This window comes from Hevea brasiliensis, chromosome 15 (genome assembly GCF_030052815.1).
Source record: "Hevea brasiliensis isolate MT/VB/25A 57/8 chromosome 15, ASM3005281v1, whole genome shotgun sequence".
Lineage (NCBI taxonomy): Eukaryota > Viridiplantae > Streptophyta > Magnoliopsida > Malpighiales > Euphorbiaceae > Hevea > Hevea brasiliensis.
In genome coordinates, this window is record NC_079507.1 from 47,339,449 (window position 1) to 47,357,644 (window position 18,196).

Consider the following 18,196-nt stretch of genomic DNA (forward strand, 5'->3'; position numbering starts at 1 on the left):
TGATATGAATGAGAAAAGAAAAAAAAAAAAAAAGAAATGAGAAAATACTAATTAATGTAAGATCAATAATTTATGAATATAATTGTGAAGGATAAAATTAAAAACACATTGATACAATTGAAAGAACATTTTCAAGATTTATTTTAGTATTAATGCAGAAAATTAATAATTTCCTTTTTCTTCTAAATAATTTCAAGTGGGTGTAAAATTGACAAAGCAAAAGAATCTTCTCACATTTGTTCCCTCTTAGAAAGTCAACAAATGGGCTATCACCGATTCAGAAAATGAGATCAAAGAAGGAAGTTGTTGCTGTGCTTGAAAATATTTTTGGATAACCCATTACTACCTTTCCATTCCATTCCTCTCTCTCTCTCTCTCCAATTCGATGCACGACCATAAATCTCTCATTTCCCTTGCTTTACTAATCTATATATGATAATGATATGATGAGAGAAGCCATATACAGCATTCATTAATTCCATATATAACCTTATAAAGAAGACAATTCTTATCCTTACATCACATTCTCTCACTATTCTTGTTCTATTCTGTGTTGTGTGTGTGGAAAAGATGGGTAAATTCTCTGTTTTGTTTTGCATTAGCATTCTTGTAGCTTTTGGGTCGGTCATCAATGGCTCGGAAGAGGAAAAGATTAAAGTATATGAGCTCAAGAAAGGAAATATCTCCATGAAGCTCACCAACTATGGTGCCCATATCATCTCTCTGTTTCTTCCAGACAAAAATGGTACATCTTCCTTTCTCTTTGATCCATTTAATTTCTTGATTAATTCTTAATTATCTTGTTCTTACCTTAATGATAATTAACAACAGGAAAGCTGGAAGATGTTCTTCTGGGTTATGATTCTGCTGAGGAGTACAAGGTGAGTTTTATTTATTTATTTATTTTTGAATTTTGGTCTTGTGATTGGAGGATAAGTACTGTGTTTATGCTATTCAGTAGTCACATGGTCATCTGCATTCCTCTGAATCTGATCCGATCAAAGGGTCGCAGAAAACCAGGTGCTGGTAATGGACCACCCAAAAAACAAATAATTTAAATATTGTACGCTCTGTTTGTCTTATTCGCACCTTTTAGCAAATAAATCAATAAAAAAAAAATTTTTTTTAATGAAAACTATTTTTTATATAGAGAAAATTATTTTTTATTTTAAATTTTAATAATTTTATTAAAATATAAAAATATTTATATATATAATAAATATATATTATTAATTTAAAATTATAATTAAATAATAAAAAATTTTACATATAAATTATTTTTCACAAACAAATAGACCCTCAGATAATAATTTTACAGCTAGATGAGACGCATTATAGTCCGCACAATTCATTATATAATCTGATAAATTAGATTTTCGACACCTTAGGTTTATCAGCTTATTTTATTTATTTATTATATTCGGAGATATCAAAGAGGTCCTCAGGCTTTCCAGGGGTATCTATATCATTAGCTGGCTGAGTTGGAAAAACTTGTAGGATAATAATCGTAGAATAATCCCTTTTGTTATTGGACCACAGCACGACTCTGAATGTATTTGTTTATCATAAGCTTGGTCCCATAAATAATAATTATAATAAATGTATTTTGATTGGGTGAAAAGTCAATATTGTCCTTAAAATTGCACTACTTTTCTTAAAACGTGATTTGATTTGGTAGGGGATGGTTTCTTTTATTACTTCCGCCTTATTTGACCTCAGAATTTTCTTCCTTCGGCCATACTTATATATATATATATATATATATATATATATATATATATATATATATATATAAAATTGACTAAATACATCAGAGTATATTTATATCTATTCTATTGAAACTCAATTTCATTTTGAAAAATTTTAATGTAGTTATTTTTAATTTTTTATTTAAATTGATTTATAAGTTTCAATTTAAATTTAATTTAGTCCTAAATGAAGAAAACTAAAAATTAAATTTCTTAATTTTGAGTTTAAATTAAAAAATTAAAAAAATTAGCTTTAAAATCAAAAAATTAAACTTCTTGAGCTAAATTGAAATTTAGGCTATAATTTTTAATTTTAATAAATTTAAATAAAAAATTTAAGTCATAAATTTTAACTTTTGGATTAAATTAAAATTTTTGAGTTAATTTAGAAAAAAATTAAAAATAAGTTAAATTAAACTTTTCTTAAAAAAAAAAAAAATGATATATGAGTTGGTATGGTATAATATAGGGGTAGCCACGGTTCAGGAACCGCCGGTTATGATTCCTGAACCGCCGATTTAGGTTCAATGAAATCATGAACCTGAACCAAACCGCCAGGGGAGGGTTTGGAAGACGCCGGTTTGAGCCCTGGTTTAAAACGGTTTGAAGGGTGATTCAAAAAAGAACGGTTCAAGACAATTTGGAGGACGGTTTGGAAGTGGTTTAGAGATGGTTTAGAGATGGTTTAAGGGTAGTTTAGACAAAAAAAATTAGAGAAAAATTTTATTAATTCAAAATTTAAGTTATATTTGTAAAAATATTTTAATTTTTCTTAGAAATCTTTCAATCAAAATAAAATAAGAAAAAAAAGAAAGAAAATAATTTATCTTTAAGAAAAATTTAATAAATAAAGATTTGAACCTGATTAAAAAATTAAAGATGAAATTAATTTTTTTTAAAGAAATTAGCAAAAAGTGTATGAACTTAATTTTACCTAAATATCCCTTTAGGATTTAGAGGAATAAAAATTTCTAGTTTTATTACTTGCCTTTTTAAAAAAATTATATAATAATTGATAATTAAAAAGTATAAAAGAGAAAAGAAAAATTAAAATAGAGGGTATTGGAAATTTTATTGAGGATTTAAAGTAATAACAAAGTAATTGAGATAGTATTAAAAATTTCAGTAAGTATATAAAATAATAAAGTAGAAAAATTAAGAGAATATTGAAAATTAAAATGAGTGTAAAAAATAATTATTTAAAGAATTTGAGAAAAATTAAAAAAATATTAAGAATTGAAAAAAATGCAGAGAATAATTGTGTAGAGAATTAATGATATATATAAATGAATTAGGAGTGAGGTAATATATTTATTGAATTTTGTTATATTTAAATCGCCAGTTAAATCCAGTTTGAAATCGTCGATTCAATCCGGTTCGAAACCGCCGGTTCATAGTTCTTAAAAAATATGAACCTAAACCAAACCGCAGAAGGACAGTTTCGATCCGGTTTGAAGTCGGTTCCGATTTTGACCGGTTTTGATCTGATTTTGACCGAACCGATTCCGGTTCAAAATCGGACCGTGACCACCCCTAGTATTATATATCATTTTAGAGTAAAAAATGGGTTTTCCAAATAAATTATAATTTTGAATAGGAAAAATTATTTTATTATTTACTATTTTTATAGGTAAAAGGTATTAAATTTATATTTAATTAATTTTTAATATTTTTAATTAATAAATTTGAGTAAAAATAAACTTTACGTGAGGCAATTTAATATGCAATGTCAATAATTTTTTATTTTTTATTGAAACAATTTACTTTGAAGTTAATTACATGTTGATTAAACTTAATTGGAAGATTTTTTTGGAATATTAAATAATGCTTATAGAATTCTTCATTCAATAAAAATGAGAAATTTCATAATAATGCTTAGGAGTAAGTTTTTAAAACCAATAATTTTGAATTATTTAATTGCATAAAGTATTTTCAAAAATTAATAAATTTTTGTTTGCTTTACACTAAATTAAACAATTGACTTTATCCAAATGTATTCTTTTTTCATGGACTTACTTTGAAAGAAATGTATTTCATTTTGAAATTATCATTCAACTAATTAACTTAACTTATAATCAAAAGGGCTGTTGACGGCTAATTATGTAATATACTGGAAATACTAAAAATTAGTACTTTTATAGACATAAATTTTAACTTTTTCATGTTTATAAAGATTATGATTCATGATTTTTATATGAAGTAAGCATATGCTTTTGGAGCATACAATAATTTTTTAATACTAACACCAACTTGGTGATTTGTTACAGAATGACACATCGTACTTTGGAGCTACTGTTGGAAGGGTTGCTAATAGAATTGCTGGTGCTCAATTTACTTTGAATGGAACTCATTACAAACTAGTCCCTAATGAAGGGAAGAACATGCTTCATGGTAAATTGTTAATTTCTTATTCTGCTCAAAACCCTTTCTTCAATTTACATCTATTGAAGCAAGAGATTCCCCAAATCCTTTTCTTCAGGTTAATTTCTTATTCTGCTCAAAACCCTTTCTTCAATTTACATCTAGTGAAGCAAGAGATTCCCCAAATCCTTTTCTTCAGGTTATTTGAGTGGAGAGATTATTAGCTACTTTCGGTATACATGCACTTTCTTTCAGTAAAATCCATCCCCTATATGACAAAGAGGACTCATATTTTCTCGAGAGTCCAGAGTATACTACAAGAGCAATGAATTTGAGCATTCAGTTTCCACTATCTTTCAAGAAATTAACTTACCTTTTGAGTGCATGAATTTCAGGTGGCCCTAAAGGATTCAGCAAAGTTGTTTGGAAAGTTAAAAAATATAAGCCAGAAAGCAATGCCCCTTTCATTATCTTTACCTATCACAGTCCTGATGGCGAAGAAGGTGAGCATATAATGTATTCTCAATGTTTGCATCTTTAGTTTTGGGGTTCAAACTCAAAATCTCATAATTTTGAAGACGATTCTGTACAAGTGAGCCAGATCTCTTGGTTCTACTAATGTATACATGACTGCGCGCAGACATTGAAATTTCTTGAATCCTTTGCTGCAGGATTCCCTGGAAATCTTCATGTGGCTGTGGGATACACACTGATTGGAGACAAGTTGAGTATAACAATGAAAGCAAAAGCTTTAAACAAGGCTACTCCAGTGAATCTAGCCCAACATGCCTACTGGAACTTGGGTGGCCAAAACAGTGGTGATATTCTGTCCGAAGAAATTCAGATCTTTGCTTCCCAATACACTCCTGTTGATAGCCAGCTTATTCCTACTGGAAAAATTGAATCTGTGAAAGGAACACCATACGATTTCCTTGAACCCAACACCATTGGAAGCAGGATCAAGCAACTAGCTAATGGCTATGATATCAATTATGCCCTTGATGGCAGTGAAAAGAAGAAAATGAAGAAAGTAGCAATTGTAAAGGATAAGAAGTCTGGAAGAGTGTTAGAGCTGTTCTCAAATCAACCTGGTGTCCAATTCTATACAAGCAACACTTTGAACCAGAAGGGCAAAGGTGGATTTGTATATAAACCTCATGCAGCTCTTTGCCTGGAGACTCAAGGATATCCTGATGCTGTGAATCACCCTAATTTCCCTTCACAGATTGTGAATCCTGGGAAGTCTTACAAGCATTACATGCTGTTCAAGTTCTCCACTACTAGTTAGTTATGATTTTAGGACATCAATAATTTCATAGAATGATTTGGTGCATTTCCAGAGTTTTAGCCTGAAACTAGGAAATAAGTTTTACCTCATCATTTGAGGTCTTGTAGTATTAGGCTGAGGCAAATAAATAATTGTAGTGAAGACTTCAGATACATTCTATGATGCAGAAGATTTTCTTCGTATTGATACTGAAAGACTTGAATTCCAGCTAAGCTCACTATACACTTAATGAGAGTGGTATGGTTTGATCGTTGAGATTAAAATTGCCTCTACCAAAATGGTTTAAGCCAATTAGACTTTACTTCCGTTACTTATATTATTCTATGATGCAAAAGATTTTCTCCATATTGATACTGAAAGACTTGAATTTCAACTAAGCTCACTATACACTTAATGAAAGGGTGTGGTTTGATCGTTGAAATTAAGATTGTCTTTATCAAAATGGTTTAAACAAATTAGACTTGACTTCTGTTACTTATATTATCTTTTAATTTCTTGTCACTTTTCAATGTGGAACTCCAACACTTCCCTCTCAAGTGTAACTAAACTGGACTATGCTTTTACTAGTTTCATATTATGACCTACTCTTATACCATGTGAAATTCTGACATGGAGAATGTTGAAATTATTAGCATTATTCGATTGTTGAGTTTGGGATTGCCTCCACTAATATGGCTTAAACCAATTAGGTTTAGCTACCCTTAACTTTTATTATCTTTTAACTTCTTATAACTTTTTAATGCAGGATTCCTATAAGCACTAATTTAAATAATATTATCATATATATTATTTTTTAAAATTTAATAAAGACGCAGTGAATCAAATAATAATTAGTGGATTACACAATGGTGGTAAACATCTCTCCATAGCATATGATTTAGAATTTAGCAAAATAACTTTTCAACAGTTATCTTTCTAGGTTTCATAATTTTTTTTTTATAGAAGTTTTTTTTTTGTTGAAATGAAATTTAATTATAATTGAAATTACTTAGATTAGATAGTAATGTTAAAAATTATCATTCAGCATGTAACATCCATTCTTTGTTTATTTAAAAAAAAAAATCCATTTTCTTTTAAAATATGACTTGTGTGGAGTTTCATACTACCGTTTGAGCCGTCTGTAATTTTATTTTAATTCTCTTCTTAAAAAAATTATCTTCCATATTTTAAATTTTTTTAAAGATTAATAATACTATGATCTATTCAAAAGATAATAATAATAATAATAATACCATGTAGTTTTTTTTATTTAAATTTATATAAATTTCTGTGTACCATGAGAAATATGTAAATAAAAAATTTTATTTAGTAGTTTGATAGGTACTTTATTTTAGAGGAAATTATAAAAAAAAATATCATGTGATTTCGCTCATTTTCATTTTCATACCTTGAAATTTATCTCCATTAACAAATCACAACTTTTTATCCTTTTTCATCAATTCTCTTTTGATGTAGATTAAAAAAATAATATTTTTTATTTTAAAATGAAACAAAAAAGAAAATATACATATTCACTGAATCATTCCCCAAATTCATTTACATGAAAATGGAACAATGATGATGGGTGCAATGGAGCTAAAATTCGGTTTGTGCTGGATTCTTTAGGTTGACTAGGCGCTATTTTCTAAGTTACTCTGCCATGGATTTTTTGTCAATTCTTGCCGAGCTCTTTGCTTCAGATCTTATGGTGAATGTAAAATAAAGATTTTCACACCATGCAGTGACTGCGACTAAGAAGAGCAGGGAAATAGGCTTACGACAAGAAAATGGTACGCCACCAATCTAATGGTAGTCAAATGGTTAGCGATGGTAGAAGGCAATTCAATTATGAATTTATGCTAACGTATGTATGCCATACATATCGGAATTGTACCTTGTAAGCGTGATTCTTAGAGTGAATCCTACTAAACATACTTAATGGCATTTGTCCAGTAACCACGTCACTTTAAGCTTATATCTGCAGCACTGAATTGTTATATCCCTTACCTGTCTACAGTATAGCCGAGCAAGGTATGTCATACTCGGTGCCGGAGCACCCTATCTTATCTTACTTTATTCTTTTAATAATTTTGAACTCATTATATTTTAAAATAAATTATATTCTAAGGAGAAATTGATGGAGTTTCCCCTATTTTATTACCATTTGACATATTTCACTGTTCACCTGCTTGAAATTTTCAATAATATTTTACAATAAAAATCTCATCCATCCTCATCATAATCATTTCACATTCAATTCTTGCAACTCATTTCCATGCTCAATCCATATATCAAAATTCTCAAATTTCCATTAATTACATAATTTACAAACTAATTACATAAATTCACAGTTTACATAATATACAAATTAATTATAATTCCATAATTTACAATTCAATATAATAACTAATTATAATGCACAAAATACATAATATAACTTTTGTGAGCCCTATCTACAGTGGGATTTTGACTAACTTTTCTTCATCAAAGTTGTTCCTTAATGTCTCTACTTTCATTCCCTTTTTGAATCACTCTATTTGGAGTTTTGTAGCTCAAATTATGGTCAAATTACTGCAACTAGTTCATTGACCCTTTCTGGATCTAGAATTAGGCAGATTCTTGACTCCAATTTAGTCTAATCATTTGGGTATGCTACAGTCATTTTTAGACCTAATATCCTTCATATGAGTTGTTACTTTATGTCTTAGAATCACTCAGGTTCAAGAATCATAATTCTTCTAGTCATGTAGAGTGAATTATTGCCAAATAACTGACCTGGACTTATGAACCCTGTCCTTTCAGGATTTTAGGTTCAGGTCAGTCTTTGAAACCCACATTTGGGGTTCTTACACTATAAATTTGAGTGATCTTTCTCAACCAAAATTGTAATTCTATTTCTTAAGTTTTCAGATTAATTTGGCTCATCTCAATTGGAGTTTCCTACTAAACGTTATGGCTCAATTACTATTCGGGTGTCAAATGGTCAATTTGTCTTAGTGCAAGAATTTCCAGATTAGGAAGTCCTAAATTATCCTAGAAATTTCCCTAAGTTGCATTCATTTTTGAGTTTTGGTCAAAACATCAAAATTATAGTTCTAGGTCTTATAAAGATTTTGGCTTTAGTTTCACTACATTTGCAGTTTTGTAGAATAAGTTATGGCATTTTTGCCACAACTGGTCAGATAGTCAATATCTAAGATTTTCTGGACAGTTTTGGTTCTGGTAATTTTATTAGGCTAAATTTGGTTAGCAATTTGATTAGGTTAGGGTTAGAACTGGGTTCTAAGTTCTTCATAATAAATGTTCTCCTATGTCTAAGCTTTCCAATGGTTCAAAAATTAGGTCATGCTGACCTTCCTAGAGTGAGTTATGGCCATTTGAACATTTACTGTTCATATGGTCATTTTTCTAGGTCCAGCATATGGTTACCCGGATTCAAGCCAATTTTAGGTCATTTTGTGTTTGGTTTCTGGGCATGGTTTCTTCATGAAAAATGTGGCAAATTGTCCTAGGTTTTATCTTCAATTAGCCTCACACCAATTGGAGCAACCTAACTCTACTTATGGTCATTTAAATGCACAGGACTCATAAGTCGAGAATTCTTGCAATGAAACAACACTCCCAATTTTCCATTCCACCCAACTTCCAAACTTCAATTCACATTCATGGCACTTCAAATAATCCATAATTGATCTCACAACATCAATTAAGCAACAATTTAACAAATCCCTAAATTCATTCACAAACCCTAACCCTCACAATGCATAATTACATCCAACACATACCAATCAATATCTAACTCAAATCTATTCATTAAAAACCATTTCTAAGCAATTTAATTCAAACAAATCAACAATTTCCAACCTCCTCCCATGGCTGCCAAAATTCAGGGTGTTTATACATGTGTATTTTATTTCATTTTTCTTACAATTTCTAACTAAATTTAAGTCCCTAACATAGAATATAGAGAGAGAAAGGTAAGAATTAGCACTAGCCTTATGTTGATCACTCTTCCAAGCTTGTAAAAACTTCAAATTCTCCTCTCAATTTTGCTCCCAAATTGTTAAGCAATGTTAAAAGTCATCTCTAAAGGTGAAATGACTAAAATGCCCATCGTTTTGATTACTGACTTAAATTTGTCTGTATCAATTGATTTAATTTTCTTTGTCTTTTCTTAACAATCTATTGTCATCAAAACCTCAATAATCCTTCCATGGAGTCCCAAAAATTATTTGACAGGGTTTTCCTCGGGTATAAGGTTACCAACTGCCTTTACAGTCACTTCCCGTTAAGTCACCCATCGCCAGAGCACCAGCTCGTTTAACTTCTCTACATTACATCTCTTATATTTTTCCAGCATTTTTCTTGTCATTATTTGAGTTATTTATGACTCTTCACTCTAATTTAAATATAGTTCTAGACATTCTGGCTGTCTGGATAGACATTAGTCACCGAAACAGTAAAACATACGGACTATCTAAAATGAGGGCGTTACATGAACTCTCAACTAGTCTCTTAACCATTGATATTGAGAATGAACTTTTTATGGATTCAACTGACCTGATCTCTTCAAGAGAAAAAATGATCATCTGATCTAATGACTAAAACCATATTGTTTAGGTCCAAATTCGGCAGCTCCAAGCCACTGAGTTCGAATTTTGGATTGAACTCTACCATTAGTCCTCCTAAGTCTGAATCTTTAGGTTTAGTTATTATGATTCTTAGAGTGAATCATGCTAAATGCACTTAAATGGCATTTGTCTAGTAGCTGTGTCCCTCCAAGCTTATATCTGTGGCACTTATCTCTTAACTGGTCTCTTAACCGCTGATATTAAGAATGAACTTCTCGTGGATTCAATTGACCCAATCTCTTCAAGATCAGAAATGTCATCTAATCTAATGACAATTCAAATTTGGTAGCTTCGACCCATTGAGTTCGGATCTTAGGCTGAACAATATCATTAGTCCCCTCCCTTTAGTCTGAATCTTTAGGTTCAGTGTTCATGATGAACTCCTTGATCCCTGAGATGCCACGTGTTGTGCAGTTATGGCATTGCTGATAGTGTGTGTAGCTGTACATTGGGAAATGAAACATACTTTTTGTCATTCTTTTGAATTTTGGGTATTAATTGCATCTCCTATATATGTGCCAGTGCAAGAAAGTGAAGCATTTTACCTTTTAGCATTTGGATTTCAACTCCTCTCTCTTCTTCTCTTTTTACAATTCTAATCTCATAAATCTCTAACCACTGCTTTTTAAAGGTATACACCACATTTGATTTGTTTTTTCTATTATTTTCTTTCTTCTTTCCAGTTTTTACTCTTGTCATGTTATGTACAACCAAAATGAGTGATTGAGATAGCTAAGAGACTGCTAGTACTCCTTCAGCAGGTTATTCCTTGACCCTCAGTGTGGAAAACATAAATGTACACATGAGCTTTAACAACACCGAATTTGATGTGGAAGCAATCAACTATGTGCTTGCTCAAGACGAGATGAAAGGAAAGCAAGTTGAAGAGACTATCGAGACCCAAAAATAGGTCCCTCATACTCAAATCGTTCTTTACACCATAGCTAGGACGAGTAAAGGTGGTGCTTCTAAGAAAACATCATCTGACGGTCTACCTGTGGATAAAGTGCCATCCATGCTGACCTATGCCTATCTTGAATAGTTTGCTTAAAACTACCATCTTTCAAAAAATTGATATGAGTTAATCAGATGTCATGGGGACTTCTGTGTCGATCATGATTTTGAGGAAGGAGAACAAATCATATTGTATGAGAAGCAATTGATAGCCGGTCTCTAATTTCCTCTAGATCCATTTTTCATGAACATTTTAAACTATCACTAGATTTGCATGGCTCAATTGCATTCGAACTCCAAGAAGACGTTAATAGCTTTTTGAGCTCTATGCTGACCAAAAAACTTGGTTCCAACTGATAAGGTGTGTCACACCTTATCCCTCAGTAAGGCATAACATGACCCTGTAATATACCTAATAAATTACTAAACTTCACCTACTAATAATCTATTAAATATACTACAAGAGATTTTACGATCAATTTCCTATTTAAGTTTGGCGAGGTGAGAAAAGCAATATTCAAATGTAATTGGTTCAAATTGATGTCATAAAATTTATTTGGAAATAATTTAGCATTTTAAAATTTTGCGAAAATTTTGCGTGGTTACGGTTAAAAATACAAGAAAACAGTTCGTCTAAACCTATTAAAAACAATTTATAAATATCTTGTACACAATTGAATTCAATCCAACTCAAACATTTCATTTCATTTCACAATTTCTCATAAAATGTGCTTAATTTATATACAAATCAAAATAAAGTTTATAATCAATTTACAACTCAAAAGGGATGCAATATCAATACACTTTCATTTGTACAACTGATCATCTATCTATATATACATACAGATCAATTTACATCAAAAAGAAAATTTACAAAGGATATAACTGATATACCCAAGAATAGTCCAAATGTAGCTCTAATTATCGCTACAAGCAGCTCACTCTGCTGCTTTGTCTATCTCCTTACCTGCGACAGCATGAACAATCCATCGCTGAGTATTACACTCAGTGGTGCACAAATTAAAATTTTAAAGCCCAATATCAATTATAATTTCAAACACATGTAAAATATTACAATTTTTCTAAAATGAGAGAATCATTTAATAAAATCACATTTTACTACAAACAATCATAAAACATAAGTTTGCTGAAAACTATATAGTTTAGAACATGGCACAAATTTCCAATTCATCCCAATAACCAAAGGCTAATGGGGAATACAAGGGCTAGCTAGCATATATATGAGTACTCATCTAATCCATCCTCAACTGGCAACACACCTCAACACTTCAGCCAGAGAAGGAAAACAAATCCAATTCATCTCACTAGGCAAGTTAGTGAGGAATACAAATCATATAGTCATGTCAACTATGGTTTCAAACCATATTCGCAATCACATTTCATTCAAAACAAGTACCCAAAAGGGTTAGCAATATACAAATTCTCAAAACACTTCAAATTTCATTTAAAACCGACCCACTCCCGTACTATAATTAATATAAAAGGAGCCAACATCTGCCTTTTCAATATCAAAATTTCATTTTACAAAATCAAAATTCTCAAAATGCAAGGGAAAAATTCAAACTCATTCATAATAGCTCATTTAAATCAAATTCAAAGTGAAAAACAAAGCAAAGGATTAATTGTGCACAAACCTCAAATGGATCTCTTTATTTGTCCTAAGCCTTCCCTTTTTTAGAAACCTCTTTGTCCACTGAAATCACACAATTACCAAACTTTAATACTCATTCTAAGACCCATTTATAGTTAACTAAACAAAATTCTAATGACTTTTTAAGTTCTAGTTGATTTTGTGTTCTGGACAGTTTTGAACCTTAACTTTAGAACCCAATTTCAATCTAGTTCTAGTCATAATTTGATGAAGTATTCTTCATGAAAATTGTTTCTCTATATCTTAGTTTTTTATTTTCCAATTTGAATCGCTCCATTTGGAGTTTTGTAGCTATAGTTATGGTCAATTTACCAAGTACTAGTCCAATAACCAATACTGTTCCAGATCAGGGCAGATTCTGGAACTCAAATTTGTCAAGCTAATTGGACTAGTTATAGTCATAATTTGGCTTAGTGTTCTTCATATGAGTTGTTCCCCTGTGTCTCATGGTTACATAGGTTCAGTAATTTCTAAATTTGAAGCTGTATAGGGTGAGTTATGGTAATTTAACCAACCTAGACTTATCAACCCTGTACATTCAGGATTTCAAGTTCAGGTTAGCTCTTACATTTAACATATAAGGATTTTACATCCAGAATTTGAGTAAGGTTTCTAAAAAAAAGTTGTAGCCCTGATTCTTAGGTTTTTAGATCATTTTGGCTCATCCCACTTGGAAGTTTATATTGAAAGTTATAGTTTATTCACTATCTTAGGGTTAAATGGCTAAAATGATTCCAGTGCAGGAATTCCAGATTGGGAAGTCCTGAATTCTCCTAACATTTTTCCTAAGTTACTTTAGGATCTGGGTTCTGGTCAAAACACAAAAATTGTAGTTTTATGTGTTATGAACATTTTGGCTTTAAAATCACTACATTTGCAGTTTTGTAGCCCAAGTTATGGCATTTTTTCCAAAACTGGTCGGATGGCCATTTGTCCAGGATTTCTAGGTTAGTCCAAAATTAGGCAGGTTTGATGGACTAACTTTGCTTAGCAATTTGACCAAGTTAGGGTCATAAGTTGGGTTTATGATCTTCATAAGAAGTGTTCTAATATGTTTCAGTTTCTATTGGTTTAAGAATCACCTAATTTGGAGGTTTCTAGAGTGAGTTATGCCGAATTGAAAATGTACTGTTTATTTGGTCATTTTTGGTCAGGTCCATAACACCAATTCCGAATTTAAGTAAATTTTAGGGCAATTTATGGTCAGTTTTTGGACAAGGTTTCTTCATAAAATTTGTGGCAGTAGGTCTTAAGTTTCATCTCCAATTGGCCTCACACCAATTGGAGCTATATAATTCAACTTATAACCATCTAAGTCGACTAGACTCAAGCTGTCCAGAATTCCATCATAAGGCACACCACCAAATCATCAATTCTATATCTCAATTCAACATCAATACAAATTCATGGCACATCATAGGACCTTAATTTACCATTACAAACATCAATTGAATAATATATTACAAAACCCTAATTCTCACCAAACCCTAATTCTTCCACCTTACCAATTCATGCAAACTCATGCCATCTCAATACCTTAATCATGCATACATCATTACTCATACTAGATTTCATGTCCAATTTATTCAAAACACCTCAAACCCTACTCCCCCCATGGCTGGCTGAAAATTCTCTCTTAAGGTTCATGCATGATTCTTCCATTTTTCATGCCATTGCAACATAATTAAACTTCAATCCTACAATTACATATCTAATTTAGCTAAAAGAATGACTTACCTTAAATGGAGCTTTTCCAACTTGAATTTTCTTTACTCTTTCTTGTTTTTCTTTCTTCAAATCTTCAAATAAAAGTTTAATTTGGGATTTTCTACTAATTTGGTGGGAGGTTTTTGGAGGAAAAGTAGAGATTCAAGCTTGAGATTAGATGAAAATGGAGGAAATTTTGAGAGAACTAGAGAGAGAGGGAGCCGGCTGGGTTTGGGAGGAAGAAGAAAATTTTTTTAATTTGATTTTTTTGGTCTTTTGTCTTATATTTTATGTAGATAATCTCTCAATTAAATAATTTAAATTATAATTATAAATTGTGTCATGATTATGTCAACCATGATGTCATAATGGAATTAAAATTTAATTTTTCAATTCTTTCATTCTTTTCCATACACATTTCTTCATATTTAATATCTTTTTCAATATTTTAATTTTACACATTCTAATGGACATTTAGGTCAAAAGTCACCTCTTGAAGTGAATTGACCAAAATGCCCCTCATCGGTTATAATCCATCTTTTTAATAGTGCTTGATAACTCCTTGAGTTCAGATTTACTTATTTGAGCTTGTTCTTTTTTCTTTTCTATGATTTTCTAGTTCCCAATAGTTTTGCAATTATCCCTTTACCTAGGATGCTATGGGGTCCCACACGAATTTAGGGTAGCAACTAAGCTCGCAGTCACTTCCTACTTCGGTCACCCATCGCTAGGATCTCGGCTCATTTAACCGATTTAAGCTTTATTTCACTTATTTTCTTCCTACTACATTTGATCTTTATTAATTTTATTTATGATTTCTCTATGTGATCTAAGTATAGTTCTAGACATTCTAGCTGTCCGGACAGACCTTAGTCATTAGAATAGTAGAATGTATGGACTACATAATATAAGGGTGTTACAAGGTGTTCGCTAACCATTATCGGCTAGAGATAAGAAAAAACTAAGATTTTTGTTTTTCTAGGTAAAACCAAACTGTGGTATATTCACAGAACTCCCTTCATCCCTAAAAGGTTAAAAAGACCATTTCTTTATTCTTTGATCTAAAGAACCTCAAGGTTTTGAAAGGATGCCACAAAGTTGGAACTACTTCACTGATAAGCATCAGGGACAAGTCCTCCTAAACATCGAAGAAGAGTCGTTGGTCACAGAATTGAAAGATCAAGCGAACTCTCGAGGATACCTAAACGCCGATGTAATTAATGTCAAACTCCACCAGTGGTTTATGAATGTGATAGCTAGAGAGAATAAAGCTTTTCAAATGGCTGATCTTAGGCCTAGATAGGGTATTTACTTTAGCGTTTACTTGTTAATCTCTGTAACTCATGCTAACTTTCTTTTTGGTGTAGAAATGGCAAGAACTAAAGTTGAGAAGAGAAAGAAGAATGAAATGGCTCAGAGAATTATGGCCAAAAAATAATCTACTACTAAAGCAACTACTATTGCCCAGTCTGGTGGTGGAGATTCACCATCCAAGAGGCCAAAAATTAAATATCTAATCAATCCATCCCTAGCTCCTCAAACTAAATAAATAAATCTACCATCTCTCTCTTAGGCCACTTGGACTACTGCTCCTCTAACTATAATAACCTTTGGTGTGGGGCCTTCAAGGCCTTAAAGTACTACTGCTTAAGTGCTTACCCAATCTATAAAGAAGCATTGAACTGTGAGGGGTAACCATGAGCTTACTAAAGTTATTGCTACCACCCTTTACCTATTTGAAGATAGGCAAAGATTTGCTCCTAAGAGTATTGAGCATCTGCTGCACCATTTCATGATGATACAATTGGAGTCCATTGCCACCAAACACATGATAAAGGAAAAATTCATTTGTTGAGGTAGGACGCAACAAAGGCTGTGGGGCAAGTACTGACCTTAAAAAGTCATTTGATGAGAATCCCTTTACCATAGCGATTCCCTCTAATGCAAGTAGCTTCATGCAGAAATAATCCATATTGATGAGAATCCCATTACTATTCAAAAGTGGTCTTCCCAAGATCATGTTATATGATAAAGGGATGTCCACCACTAAGAACTCTGCTACCTCTCTAATGCGGGTAGCTTCACGCAGAAATAATCCATATTGATGAGAATCCCATTACTATTCAAAAGTGGTCTTCCCAAGATCACATTATATGATAAAGGGATGTCTAACACCATGAGCTTTGCATAGACATTTCTTTTGAAGGTTTCATCTCCCAATCCTATAGTAAGGTTGATAGTCCCAGCTACGGGTATGGTCTTGTCCACTAGCCCAACCAATGGATACATCACCTTTGTTAGATTCTTTTTTTACAACCCATATTTCTCATAGACCTCCAAAGTAATGAGATTCACCGAGATTCCAATGTCCACAAGTATTCTTTTCACCATGAACCTGTTCAACAAAGCATTAATAACTAAAGGGTCAGAGTACTTCTTTTAGTTTTCTCATTATCCTCAGATTTGAAAATGATTAAATATGTATAAAGGTTCTCGCTCTCAATAGAGAGCACTTTTTTTTGCAATTCTGTTCTCTTTCCCTTGGTTTTACAACCTTTGAAACCACCTGCAATGACATTACTTATATTAATAGGCTCTTTTGGGCTCGCCCTCATATCCTTATTACCGAACTCTCCTCTCTTATGTTGTTGCCGTTGTTCTCTCTAGTGAATCTCCTTAAATGCCCATCTCTAATTAGCCTCTCAATCTCATCTTTGAGCTATCTACACTCATCTATTGTATGTCCATGATCATCATGGAACCTACAATATTTGTGCCAATATCTTTTTCTTGCAGTTTCAAGCTTTAACTTTTTTGGCCACTTGATATCCTAAATGTTCTTCTGAATCCGCATTAACACCAGAGCTCTGGACTCGTTGAATAGGGTGTAATTTGTATACCTATCTTTCCTTTTAAAGTTTCGGTCTACTTCATATGATCTCTTATCATTACCATAACCTCTCTTGTCTAACTTTCTATTCAATGCCTGAGTTACTTTTAACTATTCTTTCAATGCAACCCTTTCATCATCTAATCTAGTATATTTATGTGCCACCTTCATGAGCTGTTGATAATCCGAGGTAGAGTTCTTTATGAAGGAATCCACAAATTTGACATGATTGAGATTTTCAATCTAGATTGTCGGAGTGATTCTCCTTCCATTTGTCTGATCTTTCTAAGATCAAATGATAACTTTCGAGGTGGAATGCAACTAGCAAACTTCTCCTTGAAAGAGCTCACCAATTGTTCAAAGCTCTCGATTAATCCCACTTGGATTCTATAATACCATTTCTGCGTTAGACCAGTGAGGGTGGTTGGAAATACCTTGAATAAAATAAAATTGTTAACATTTCATAAAAGCATAGTGGTTTAGAAATTTGCTAAATGGCTCTTTTGGTTCAATAGTCCCATCATATTTGTCTAAAGTCAACAGCTTGAATTTTAGTGAAAAGATTTTAGATAGGATCTCTTCACATAATGGCGATTTGTCACCCATACCGAAGTCACCATCATGTGGATATTTCTAGCATTTCTTGATCACTTTGGCAATCTTTTGGCTTAGTGTGCAATCCTCTGAATCAGATTCCTCCTCTCTAAGGAGACCTAACTTTGCCTTTCCTTTGCTATTTTTGGACTTGGCTTCCCTTGAAGGGTCTTTAGATACCTATGATGACCAGTGGAGGAGGTGGATGTAGTGGTACTATTGGTCGCTAGTGTGATCTCTTATTGGCCTATTCATATTCCTTCTTCAGAGGTGCCAACATGACCTCCATCTCTCTAATCCTCACGAACATATGATTTTGAGAGGAATTAAATGCCCCTATCAAATTGGTTCCTTGGTTTTGGTCCATAGGTA

General features: G+C 32.1%; 1 protein-coding gene across 1 annotated transcript; it reads left to right on the top strand.

The window, feature by feature from the left end:
- Positions 1 to 248: 248 nt before the first annotated feature.
- LOC110660399 (uncharacterized) lies at positions 249 to 5,660 on the top strand. Its single transcript, XM_021818712.2, has 5 exons — positions 249 to 745; positions 832 to 881; positions 4,016 to 4,139; positions 4,505 to 4,612; positions 4,781 to 5,660. Exons 1-5 carry the CDS (start codon positions 571 to 573, stop codon positions 5,395 to 5,397), a joined length of 1,074 nt encoding a protein of 357 aa, XP_021674404.1. The 5' UTR covers positions 249 to 570; the 3' UTR covers positions 5,398 to 5,660.
- Positions 5,661 to 18,196: the final 12,536 nt, after the last annotated feature.